This window comes from Tauraco erythrolophus, chromosome 10 (genome assembly GCF_009769465.1).
Source record: "Tauraco erythrolophus isolate bTauEry1 chromosome 10, bTauEry1.pri, whole genome shotgun sequence".
Lineage (NCBI taxonomy): Eukaryota > Metazoa > Chordata > Aves > Musophagiformes > Musophagidae > Tauraco > Tauraco erythrolophus.
In genome coordinates, this window is record NC_141474.1 from 24,971,793 (window position 1) to 24,985,856 (window position 14,064).

Genomic DNA, 14,064 nt, shown 5'->3' on the forward strand with positions numbered 1-14,064 from the left:
CAGCAAGAAGAAAGACTGAAAGACTAAAGGAGAGGTATGTCAGGTAGACAGCAGATCCAGCTGTGGGCTGAAACAATACCATACAGCCCTCCATCACACATCAAGTGCTTCTATCATACTGCCACAGCCCTGCTGCCTGCCTGAGAAAGCTCCGATGAAGGTCAGATCCTGCACTGAGCAAGCAAAGCTACAGCTTCAGATTGTGGCAGCAGAGCATTTGTGCACTTTTTTATATCATCCAGTATGAATTAATAGCCATAAAACTTCTGCTGTAACAGTTAGCTATTGTTTGTGAAGCACTGCAATTTCAAGATATCCCAATCAACACATAACAACTCTCCCTTCCTCATCTTTTATACACACAGCTGTCGGGGTTTTCTTTTCCTTCAAGAAGGAATTATCAAGCTGTATGACTCGTTCTGTGCATATATATACATCTCATTACAACAAGACTTTAGCCTGACCTCTCTCTTAGAAATTCAGATAAACCTGCTTAACGGAGTTCAACAAATAATTTAAGATCCGCAAAAAGGTATTCAGTGGCTTTTATACACTGGACTGTATGCTATGTTATCTGCTCCAGTGTAACAGCATAGGCCTATAGAGCCTGCAGTGCACAAATAAATTCGTCTGCATCCCATCTAAAATGGTGCTTGCTCATGCATCCATTCCATGGTAAACGTGTATGGGATAAGATTGTACGCTATTGCTATCAAGCCGTGGCGGCTCCACACTAACTGGCTCACAGCTGCATGTCCCCTGGAGCACACGCTGTCTGCTAACCTCCTGGCAGTAGCTCAGATCTAGTCTCTGAATGCTCAGCAGCATGTCATGCTAACTGACACCACAGCCTGCACTACTATGCAAGTTTCTCCAAGTCTGAGGATGCTGTGTGCCAGGAAATTAAGAAATGGAAGCGAATAGAGAGTTGTCAGATTAGGAAGGTGGCTGGAAAACAGAGAGAGAGGCTTGAAGAAGAAGCTGAAATTAGGTTGGAGAGGCATGCAAGTACAGCAGGAAGCCCTGCAGATTCTTGTAGCTACAGAAACAAACCACTAGCTACAGATTAGCGCTGAATACTGGGAAAGGAATACTGGTTTTACAGGAACTGAGCACAGCAAATCTGTGCCCATCAGCTCAAAGATGGTGAGGCAGTCTAACACCTGCCAACTCATATGAGCGGTACACCTGCTTCACTTTCCTTAAGTGTTTCTTAACTACGTGCTTGCAAGGATAGAGGTCTCTGCCAGCCTAAACCATTCTGTGACTCTAAGGGTAAGATACTGAACTACTTCAGAAAAGGCATACGCTGTAGCTTCTGGCTTGAGTAGGACTTTGAAAACAATATTGGATTTTCGAAACTGATAAGACTGTGGATTCAGAACAAGGCCAAAGTCCTAGTGCAGTCTATAATCAAACAATTCTATTCTTATTTTGAAAAAAACAAACCAAAACAAACAGAAACTGCTTCTTGCCCAACAGCTTTAAAAACAAAAGCCACTTGAGAGAGGACAATTAAAACAATGTAAAATGTTGCCAGAAAGGAAAAACCCAAGGCCTACATACGATCAACACCTTCCTCAAGCAAAGAACCTGCTCTGCACAATCCACTGTGTTTAGCCTCTTGTGTGTTTAAACATGTAAGAAGAAAATCTGTGGTACTTCAGACTCTGCCTTCCAATAAAGAAGTGCTGTATATTACTAACGCAGCCCCTTAACAGGCTTATAAAATCCTCGAGGCTCCTCTAACACCATTTGTGGTTGTTGCCCTACCTGTTAATAAAACAGGAGGCTATTACGCATCCGTCATCTAAATCCATTCACCCAACATTTGCCGCAAGTTCTCAACTTCTTCTGTCATGGAAACATATACATACAAATAAACATGATTTCTCATCGTGCCCTCAAACATAAGCTCTGAGTGATCCTGTATCTCTTTCACTTAGGCATATCACCAACTGTACTCTCAAAACACAAGAAGGGATAATTAAGCTCCTTACAGAACAGGTCCGGCCTAGGCTAGAATGAGACGATTCTCCTTGCAGTGACTCAGACACCTACTGAGCAATAGGTCTCTGAATCAACAGTTTAATCTCCAACAAAGTGAAACCCTGGCAGAAGTTCTCTGAGGCTGGTATCAATTATGGTGAGCACTGGAAGCTAGGAGACCACCTTTTTGGACCAAAAGCTGAAAAAAGCCACAAGACCATGGCTGATTTATTTATCCTCCTGGACTATATTTGAACTGGTGATTCACCATGTTCATCTTACTAATAATTCCTTCAGTTAGCCACTTCAATCCCCTTCTCTAACGTCCAGAAGTCTTCAGAACTCAACTATTACTCTACACATACTTCAATATGCCATTACTGTTGCCAGAAAATATAACTATAAAATATAACTAATTCCACCACTTGAAACATACACAGCTCTTAACTTTTAAAAGCTCTGTAAAACCAAAAGAACAACTACCATATTGGACAAAACTGCATGTGGATTCCCTACAACATCAACTTATGATGGCCTTCAGTCATGTTTTTCCTATTGAAGGCATTAAATGTCCACCTTGGACCACACAAGAAAAGCAGTGATCACTACACGTACTTTCATAATATGTCACTAAAGCTATTCTGTTTCTCAAAACTTTGCAGTAACCTTCTTCAGTCTAAAACTTTTCCTCTTTGGTCTCAAGATTTTCAGGAATCTCTTCTGTTATTCTGAATTATAACTATAAAAAGTTACTCTTTGAGGTCTGTCTTAGATTTATTTGCTTACCAAGAGCTCAGAAATAGCTGAACAAAGCAAGCAGCTACAAAGTTAGCTCTCCATGAGGAAACGTCTGTGCTGGTTTCATTTTCTTGGCTTTCTGGGTGGGGAGGGATGTTTAAACAGCAAGCAACTGGGATGAAGCGGGGGGAAAAAAAACAACAAACAAACCCCAAAAAACCACACTGAGGAAGATCTGCCATAATTTAGTACAACAAAGTGTACTCCATCTCTTCTAGGACACGTTTAGTGAATGGAAGGGCCTGAAATCCCCCTGTTTTAACTGATCAGAGGCCAAAAAAATTTGCAATAATAATGTTAGCAAAGCCTGCTTGAAGGACTCAATCAGCCATCTAATGTTCAATCTTAGAACTGTTTCCATGACTGAGTGGGGGAGGGTGACGACACAGGGGATCAAATCAACTGTCCCTCTCGTATCAAAAGGATCCCTCACACATGCTGTATCTTGAAATTTGTATCTGAAATTTTTGATCTTACACTAGAAATATGGCCACTGTGAACCAGTATGCATCGCTCTAATAGTAGCTAGAATTAGAACTGCAGAATTGTCACCCCAGAAGGTGAAGAAATTCACTGCCCATAGACATGCATCTTTGCCTCAGAGTTGCATATGAAAACTACAGAAAGCGATGGCCACACGTATCCTGATAATTGGGATACAGCTATTCAGTCTGCTCATTTTACAGTAGCTCTTGCCAAGCATACCAGGAACCTGTTTTAATTGCTAATTAATAACATACTTGTATTTGGGGGTGGGAAAGGGTTAATTGAGCAGTTCCTACCCTACAAAATAGAAGTAAAAAAGAAACATTAACTTTACAAAGCATGAATTTTCCCTCAATCTGTATTCAAACTAAAACAACAGTAAAAACATTTTATTGATTTCTGGCTCAAAACATTCCTAACGAGAAAATACTCCCTTCTTGTTTTTCCTGAGCAGTTTTCAGGGAGATTAACCATACAACCCAGTAAAAATTGGTGGGAAGACTCACATGAACAGAAACTTCAGTTTCTCATTTGATACCTAGATCTTGGCCAGGGTATACAGGCAATGGAATAATCCCTTTTTATGGGACCCAGATTAAACTGTGATCTTGACATTCCAAATACGAAAGTGGTAGGGACTGAATACACCAATATCACCCAGCTGAAACGTTCCTGATTCATCTGTGAAACGTACACACAACCGGAGTATAAATAAGACTTAAATACAATGCAATATCACTGAAACAAATAATATTTAGGGGCAGCTCAACGGCAATCCACATCTCTCATTTTGAATATTATCAGTGAAATTTTATGTTCCTACTGTGAATTTTTTTTCTCATCCTAATAAGTGCTTTTGATGAGAAAAGACATACAAGGTCTATGAGCGAAGTACAGTTCTGAGGCCTGATTCCGCAGTCTTCCCTCTGCATAGCAGGTAGCAAGTGATTAACTCACCAGTCACCATAAAAAAAACCATCACACAAGGCAAACAGCAGGTGCAGAATCTGGCCTGAGAACTGTTTCATATTGGGTATATACAACATGAAATAGTCTTACCTCAGTAAGTGCGTGCAGCTGTCCTTGATGCACACAGACACCCATAAACCTACAAGAAACAAGAAAAGAAAAGTGGTTTGGGCTTTTCTCCCCCCCCTCTTTTTATTTTCTTTAAAGAAACTAAAACAGTAAGTAGTACTGGACATGCCAAGAAAGAAGGAAAAGGAAAAAGAAAAAGAAAAAAATTCAGCCTCACAGATACTGCATACCTCAACGCTGATTATTTAAACATCTCAGCACAAAACAAAGTCATGTTTCTACGCTACAATATAATCTGAATTAGCAGTTCCAAGACAGCACAGGAGACAGCTAAAACTCAAGATGGAAAGTTACTAATTTGACTATACGGAAAGGCCAGCATATAATGATTTACGCAGAAAGGAACAGTCTCAGAGTTCTGTTTTAAGGAAGTTGAAGCCAAGTAATCCACTGTTGGTCTGCATAAATAGAAAATTACTTCCCTTTGCATTTTGCTGCTTAAGCATAAAGATGTTTCTTCCTATCCTATTCCTAACCACTCAGGAGTATGAGGGCACGAATGTGCAGCGCACTTCCCCTCCTAAACCTCCGCTTCCAACACTTGGATCGAAGCAAGTGTCAATAATATCCAGCATACACACATTCCATAAAAGTTAACGTACGCTGCACAAGGCACAGACTCCTGCTGTTAATAGTAATGACTGTCACCCTTGATTTTTCTGGAAAGCAATAGAGAATGTGCCATACATTTAACATATGAGGAACAACTGCAAGCTCATTTTTACCACCATACAAGCTGAACCTAAAAGTAACAAAATGCAAATTAATATTAACAGTAAACATCTCCTGTGAGAAAGTTCAGTAAAACTTAAACTGTGTGCACTTCAGAGGCCTCCCTCAGCAGTTAAAGTATTGGTTCTTTTTAGATTTACTAATTTTCAGTTTTATTGTTTAGATTTTGGTCTCAACAAGCAAAAACACATTGTCATTTCCACAATGTTCAGAAATTTTCACTTAGCAAGCAAGGGGTAGAAACGCATGATCTCATTAAATATGACAGGAGACTCTTGTGGAGAACAATTTGAAGGAAAAAGACCTTTTATATCCTCAAACACTTCTGAATTTAAAAACAAAATGATGCAAGACACATGTAGTACTAGTTCAGCTAAGCTGCTTTTGAAGAAATGAATGATCCTCACTGTTCTCTTGTCTAACAGCTGACTGGTAAATTACAAGCAGCCAAAGAAAAATAATATAGGTAAGGTCCTTTGCATAAGCTGAGCTGTGGAAATCTGTTTTTATAACCAAAGAAGACGCAGGACTTGTACTTGAATGTCTATTGCCTGCTCTTGCCTCAAATAATATTCCCCAAATTAAATATGCAAATTCTAATTTGAGAGACTGTGAAAATCCAATTCCTTTTGTTTAATGAAGAGCAATAGGGCAGGACCAGGTATTCAGGGGAAAGGGAAGAAGGACTCTTAGATACACCATCTATGCAAAACATTGCTGTTTCCGAGGTTCACTTCATACAGCAACTGCACGTGAACAATTTTGTAAACAAGTTGACAAATCAAGGTTCCTGAGACTAAGAAATCCAGACTCCTCCAGAGCAGAAATCTGTTTCCTCCTCAATGCATTCTGAAAGTCTCCAGAGTCATCAGGCATGGTGTTAATAGCTTTATTCACAAGCAAAAATGGAAACAAAGTCCAAGATATCAGTTCCACTATTAGACAACTTTTGACACTATTCTTTTCTCTTTTAGGAAACATGCTAATAACACAAGGTTAACCCAGTACTGCAGTATTTTCATTCAACAAAAACAGAGGCTAAGTAATTAAAAATAGTAATGTTTTCATCTATGTATCAACTCTTCCTTTCTAACACTGTATGACATTAGTTTCAAATTCATTGCACTTGACTTAATTCTAAAATATGAATGTAATTAAGAATTTATCAAAATTTTTGCAAAGTTAAATTTCTTGACCCATCTTTACCAAACAGGAAAAAAAAATCACTGTTACCCAAAGACTGGTAGAACTTAACTTTTTCTGCCAACCTATTTTGGTCAAGGGAATTGTCAATGGAAACATATTCATTACCTTTGTGAACCTACACTTAAGGCAGAAAAGACACACTGGCTCAAGTTACCAAGAGTAAGAGTTCAAAAACTCTTAAACGTTTAGGGTTTCTACTGGGAAACAGACAGACATTTCTAACTTTAAATCAGAAATGAAAAACAAAGCTCAATATCATGATCTCATGGAAAAAAGCTGGACATAAAGATACATTTATAAACTCCACATATTTGGAAGTTATTACCCAGGAAAAGGGAAACCAGATACACTGATAAAGACAGAATTAATGAGTTTACAAGCAACATATTGAAACCATTTAACTTCGTGTCAAGAATCTCAGTTTTCAGATTCTGGAAAACAGATTGATAGAATAGACCTCTAGCGATCCAAATTCCTGGAAAACTTCTTAGCTGCTGTATCAAGCAACAATAAGCCTCTTGGTTAAGCCAAGTACTGCTACAAAACACTGTTGGAACGCATTTTCACTAAAAGATAATACACACAGCTGCTACCAGGAAATACAATTACCAAGCACGACTTAACATAAGATTTCAATTTCTGACATTGCCCCTGATGAGATTCCAAGTTCTGTGGATAGGAAGCTGACATGCTGGCCCAGTACAGCTAAGATATTCCTCTTGGCTAGACGCACTGTCTCCAGAGCCAAAATGTGCTTGTAGGTGAACTTCAGCAGAATGTCTTGTCAGCCAAAGGTTACACTTCCTATAAGCATTTCTAGTTGGAAGAAGCTTCTATGAGCCAGTCATCCACAAAACAGGAGACCATTTGCTGATTTAAGGAAGTTTATTTTCAAGACAGTGTATCTGGCCTTATCAGGAAAGCTGAAGCACTTCCAAAATCGTAACTCGTGGTTGGAAAAGTTTCCCCAGAAGCTGTAAATATGAAGAATGCTATTGGAACCCACCGTACTAAATACAGTGCAGCGCAGTTCTACCACAAAATGCTTTCTAACAAATGTCAGCCATGTTCAGATGTTGAAAGTCTCTTTTCATAAACCAGGTTATTCCTCAATCAATCTGGAATACCTGCCCTCTTAGACAAGAGCAAGAAAAGGTACTCTGAATTTCTTAGCCCACTACAGCAGTTATGCAAACTGCTTTCAGTTCAGTCTGACTGCAAAGAATAAAATTCTGGACAGGAAGGGGAAGACTAAGAACTGTAGCCTCAGTCTGCAATCTTTGCCTTCTTGCTAAATCAAGCAAAACTAATATCCAGATTATACAGCCACTGTGGACATCTAGACATTGAACACATGCTTCCCATTAAAAGAACTTCACTGGGACATGTTCCTGTTCTGTGCATAAACCTGGGGTAGCTACAGTTCAACACAGTAAATTGATGCCTACTGAAATCTACTGCTTGTATAAGAAAATTCATCAATTTGATGAAAACATTAAAAAATAAGAAAAAAAACACACTAATGCAAAAGTCTCTCATATGAACTCAGTAAGATGAAAAGAAACAAGGTCAGAAGACAGATACTTATTTCATTGCACTGACTGTCATCGGAGAAAGAAGAGGGTGAGTAAGAATATTAAGTCTGCATTAAGACCTTAATGGTGCCATTTAGGCACCATGCTAGATTAAAAATATATTTTAAGTTTTCTACATTTGCATTTTGATTCAAGACATAGAGGTAAGGCATTTCATCTATCCTTTGTGTAACATATTCTACACAATGCATATGGCCTCTCTTCTGCTGTCTTGTGCACAGCATTTCTAAAATACTCCTTTTTGATAACCATATTACACAGAGGGAAGTAGAAGTATTTTCCTTTTCTGTAAAAGCACTGTTCAATACAGGAAAAAAAGGATGTTAAAAGACAAAAGCCATCCTTCTGCCTATGGTAACAAAGTCAATCACAAGTAATTTCACAAAAATAAAGGTTCGACAGGAGAAAACTGTACCAAAAAGTCCCCCGTGCTATTGTGTTTCCAGGGTGCTAGATTTGTCTGAAAGGAGATGAAATAAAATTCTCCTTGAAAAAAGTTCATGTAATATGCACGCTGCTTGCTTATTTGTGTGTGTCTGCACTCACGCAAGAAGGTGGATTTAATCAATGAGTCAATCTGCCTGCACGCTCACTGCCAATATACAGCGATACCTCCAAACGCTCTCATGAGAGCACTTAAGACATGAGCCAAGGCTTTCTGTGTACAGAATGTTTTAAATGAAGTCCCCAAGGTACAGATTAAATAAAGAAATACTTTTTCACGCCAACAGTAGTGATATAAAAGAATGAAATTCTACCTCAAAATTGAAGACACTAATTTTAGACAGCACAGGAGATGGAGAATCTGTGTTAGCACACCACTTCATTTGCGAAAATGAGAAAAACACACCTGTAAGACATTACCAGAATTAAAAGATATCAGGTGTCTCAAGCTGCAGCCCTAAGGCTCCCAGCCTGGGACACAGGGACAAACATTTCTTGAGTCCTTTCCAGTCCTATCTATTTTCTTACTTTGATTTGGGTAAAGACTCATGACTATGGCAATGCTTCAGCATTTAGAGAAGCAGAAAAGCAGCGAAAAACATTTACTAGCATACACCAGACCTTTCAGAACCCTAGTACCAAATCTAACCCAAGCCTTGAACAGCACTGAGCTTTAAATGAGACACAAGCTAATATGGAAGTGAAGAAATGCTCCAAACCTCTGGTTCTCCTAACCCCAGCAATTACAGTCTTATCACCTATCAGCCAACCTGTATTAAAGTGGCTATAGTAAACATTGCATGGTGCAAACCAGAACCCCAGCTCACTTTTCTACTCCTGCTCTTACCATCAGTTTTGAGGGAAGATGTGATAAAGCCAGCACGTCCCACACCCAGGGCACAGAGCAGTGTAGATCAGAGGCAGAAAAGCATTTTAGTCCTCCATGTTCAGTTTGTATGCAGGAGTGAGGTGGGGATAGGAGCTGATAAGAGAGAGGGTTGATGGCAGAAACGGAGCAGAGCACTCTATGAGCCGCATCAGTCTGCTTTTGCCCTATCCACTCCTAAAAAGTCCCTAAGAGAGTCCCTGGGGAAAAAAAGCAAAACCAAAAAAAGCAGATCTTTCATATGTAGTTTCTTACAATCACCAGATAGTGACTGAACGAAAAGTTACTACATTACAGTTAAAACCTACTCTGCCTCTGGAATCACATCTGCTAATTGAAATAGAAAGCAAGAGGGAGGGATTAAAAACACCCTTACTTTTCACCATCATGTCAATGTAGCTGCAAGAGCTGAAGTCTTCTGTTCCAAAACATTCTTAACAGACTGACAAAGAGGATCCATTTCTGCCACAATAATCCCTTTAATAGAGGGCAGTTTCTCATTTTCGTGATGGAAAATATATTAAAATAATATATTTTATATACATGATTATATTTGACCACCAGAATCTTTGTGATGCTACCATGGGGATGGTATACTTAACTGGGGACTTGGTAAGTGAAAACTAAGCTCTTCACTTAGATCAGTCTTCTGATCAAGACGGATCTACATAGCTGGCCAAGAGCAGAATTTAAGCACAGAAACACTAAAATGAGTGGGGATATTTAAAGTTAGCAATTCACTCTATGCCCAGCAACACCAGCTATTTTTAAAGCCTAAATAACCACAGTGATACTTCACCAAGTATTAGAAGCAGGGAAACTGAACCAGTGACACAACTCTATCTCCTAAATAGAACAGCAGTGTCACTAAGACAAACACACAGACCTGCCTCTGAGTAATCTCTACCGAGCTGAGGGACACAAGAAAGTCAGCGAGTACGGACAAACTCACACTCCAGAATGGTGATTGCACGCCAGGATGAAAACCTCAAAAGGCATCTGTAACTGAAAACGAGTTGATATGGACAGCACAGAAGCAAAAGCAGTTTCAAAGAGTAAGCAATATTTATTATTCATATCAATGGCAAAAATACAGCAATCTTTGGAATAACGTCTTGAAGTTAACTGGGGGCACATTGGAATGGATAGCTTGTAAAAAGTTGCTATGTATTTTGGAGCACTCGCAAAGGGATGGGTTTTTAATTATCCAAAGGATAACAATGATTTTTGGCTATTAAATACACTAGGAAAAGAATCTCTTCTCTTTTCCACATCACTTAGTTCATATAAACCAAGGAATAGTTCTAGGACAAAAACTTTGATTCAGTTACAAATTTTAGGTACTAAAGCACCAGGATGTTCAAAAACATAACCATGCACAGATTAAAGAAGATTTTGTATACAACAATAAATGCATCATTGCTGAATCTGACATTCACTTTCTAAAACGTTAACTGACAGAACTGCGCATGTTGAAAATAGGTTGAGAGCAGATTTTGGGGGCCATAACGCCAGTTAATCTATCCAGTTTCATAATTTTACAAGCCATTTGCTACCAGAGCGCCTCGCAACCCTCTACCTGCTACAATTAACTACTACACACGACCTCAACATTTCAGCCTAAGGAGAGCAACATGCTGACAGCATAGGTTAACAGTAGGTAGTCCTAGAGCTTACAAAGATGAAGTAGCTCAGATGTATATATTACATAAAATCAGAATACACCTTCAAGGCATGTGGAGGAGATCCAGTGACTAATCAATAAATAATTAAACTTGATGCTAGCGACAAAACAGCTTACTCGGTAATATAGAGGAAGAACTTCAAAGGATAGAAATTAAGTGAAGAAAGTAACATTTAACAGCAAACTGAGGTAGCTCACAGTCCCTGGAAAGAGGAAGTTATACATCAGAACTTCTTGGAAGAGGATCATGCCCTTTAAATACAAACTTAAAATTTCAAAAAATAATCCCCAAAAATGTTTCAGCAGGAACATGTTGTTGTAGAACATTTTCTTAGTGACCTCTCAGCAACACTACTCCAGCTACTCTTACTTGACAAAATGATGTTTTCACCTCTCACTACTTTACCATAAAAGCAAATTATTATCAGATATTATTTTTAATGTGTTTCTACAGTGGGAAGTAGGTCTTAGACTAATTTTTACAACATTAGTAGAAGCAACAATGATTTATAGGTTTCTGAAACATAAATACAGATGTTTGCATGAATGTATGTGTATACAGGTATATATAGACATATAAGTACGTAACATTTAAAAAGGGCAAAATCTTCTCCCAGATATAAAGGGACTGGAAACACTGCAGTAAGTGATTTTAAACCAGAAATAAAATGACACATAGCACACAAAACCATCAAGTTATCTGCTACAGAAAGCAAAAATAGTAGTTTTTACTGCATATTATTATTCAATAAAAGAATTAACTAAAACTAAACAGTTTTCTCATCTGTATTTTCCTTAGGAATGTCCTTGCTGCCTACAGCAAGGGTACATACTTAACATGTAAGGAAAAGGCAATATTTTTTTACCAGAGAACCAACTCTTTTTGAAGAAGCCTCAAATGAAGCAATTCATAAAGCAAGTGTAGTCTATCCATCAAAATAAATTGTGCAAAGATTACCATTTCTAAGCCATTTCTATTTATTTATTTCTTATGTATTTACTCCTAACTGCTTAGTTGAGCACACAGAAAAAAGATTTCTCTATCAATCCTGTGTAATAACTGGGAGACCAAATGGAATTCCTTTTCTGCTACATGCATAAATCAATAATTTCTGTTCTTTCTTCAGGACCATCTCCGCAACACCAGTGACTTCAAATTATTCATAGGCTTCATGGCCAGAGGGGACCAGTATATCATCGATATGATTTTTTCGACATTGTAAGACATTTAAATCTCAGCAATTACTCAGAACTGAGCACAATAACTTTTGTTCTCAGCGACACCTGCGTAACTCCGTTCCAGGGGAGGCAGGGTTACATTAAGCTGCAACTAAATGCTTTTTGCCTGTCAAACTATCCCTTTCCTACTTTCCCTCATCCCAGTCCAAATTAAATACTTTATTTATTTTGAACAGAGTTGTAAAGCTAGATGTTTTTTAAAATAAAGATTTACAAACCACACAAAGTTGACAAAGAAACTGATGAAGTGTACTGACTTCATGATTCTGACAATGCCAATCCTATGAAGTTATTCTTTCCACAAACATTACTAAAAAAGCAGTTGTATCAGTCCCCAGGATCACATGTTGCTTATCTAAAGATTCTGAGGGAAAGGAAGTTGTGGATAGATATAATAAACAATTAATGATCCTGAAACCTAAAAAGCCAGGTATCTTACATCATTAAAAACAAACAGAAGAGCCAGAGTTGTTGCTGAGAACTCACCTCACCTTGGAGCAGAGAAACTAAGAATTCTCATGAGGGACAGATTGCAACACTTGTATTGGTTTTATCACAGTATATTTATTCAATTTAGTATGAGTAAAAATTCTCTAAGTTCACAGGTTTTTTGATTTTTAAGGAAAAAAAAAAGATACTAGGCATGAATTAATGGAATACTCCCTACAGATAGTCTAAATGCTTCTGAAATGTCTCCTTATAAATACTGAAGGAAACGAACAAGACAATATTGTTACACATCAGATGATGAAGACTGAGCTAGGATTTCAAGGATCAGAAAAGCTGGTTATAAAGGATTTTAGGAATCAGTATCATGTATGTACTGTTTAACACTCCGGTGAAGAAGAGGAAATAGAGTTACTTTAAGTTCACTGTGTCTCCAGAACTTTTCAGAAAGAGCTGTACTGCTTGAGACTATCAAAATGGATCCTAGCTGTGCAACAGCAGTTTAGGAGAACCGGTTACTTGGTGCACTGCCATCATACCTTTAAACTTCTTAATGTCATGGCTTCAGCGAATTATGTTAATTGCTTGTCACATCATCATAAAAGAGTAACCAAGACTGAAAAGATTCAAGGAATAAGAAGACACACATTGGAACATTTTGGATTTGTGTCCAGCAATCTATTGCAAAACAAGAACTACCTCTTTCTTTTCCAGAGCAGGTAAATCAGATTAGTTAAACTCTAGCTTCTTTTCTTCAGTCCCTCTTATCTCACTTTGCAATACTACACTAAGAAAATGCTAAAAACTAGAAAACAGATTTAAAAAAAATGAGGAAGCTGTGGCACTTTGCATTGTCAATCTGCAAGATTAGTAACCACAGATTATTGGAATGAAGTTAAATTTGCCATAATCTAAATTCATGAAGAGAAGCCAAATTTCATGCTTCATATCATTTTACTGATTCATCAGGAATTTATAATGCCAAAACTTCTTTTTTGCCAAAATAAGTTACTCTGCTGGTAAACTCCAGATACCAAAATTATGTGGATTTTCAATTTGCTCAAGTTTTTTCTCGCGCTTTTCTTCCTCCTCCCCTTCCTCCATTAAATTAGAAGCTGATCCTAACACATTCACAAAAGCCACAGCTATAATAAATATTTTTTAAAAATGGAAATAGGAAAGCTCTACTACAGACAACCTCTCTCTATATGATTCAGAAAAATGCCAGTATACCTTAAGATGTTCGGATGTGAGAGTCTATTCATAAGTTGAACCTCTTTCAGCATGTTTGCTCTGTTGCTGTTCAGTGTGTTCATCTTCAAAGCCATTACCTGGTCTGAAGTTCTGTGCCTTACCTACAGGATGCAAGCAAAAAATGGTAAGGATATGAAACGCAAGACTGAAAAAACAGTAACATTGTAGTACCACTTAGAGATCCTTCATAACAAACAGCTTGATCT

At 38.1% G+C, this 14,064-nt stretch overlaps 1 protein-coding gene across 3 annotated transcripts in view; it reads right to left on the bottom strand.

Annotated features, from left to right (window-relative positions):
* TESK2 (testis associated actin remodelling kinase 2) overlaps positions 1 to 14,064 on the bottom strand; it is a 79,394-nt gene that overhangs the window by 39,536 nt on the left and 25,794 nt on the right. For 2 of the 3 annotated variants that reach the window (XM_086617504.1, XM_086617503.1), the window contains exons 3-4: positions 13,838 to 13,959; positions 4,333 to 4,381 (exon numbers count right to left, since the gene is read on the bottom strand). In XM_086617504.1, coding sequence (XP_086473630.1) covers positions 4,333 to 4,381; positions 13,838 to 13,959 — 171 coding nt within the window. Of the gene's footprint in view, positions 1 to 4,332; positions 4,382 to 13,143; positions 13,167 to 13,837; positions 13,960 to 14,064 lie in introns of those variants that run through there. The other variant, XM_086617505.1, reaches the window with a different exon arrangement.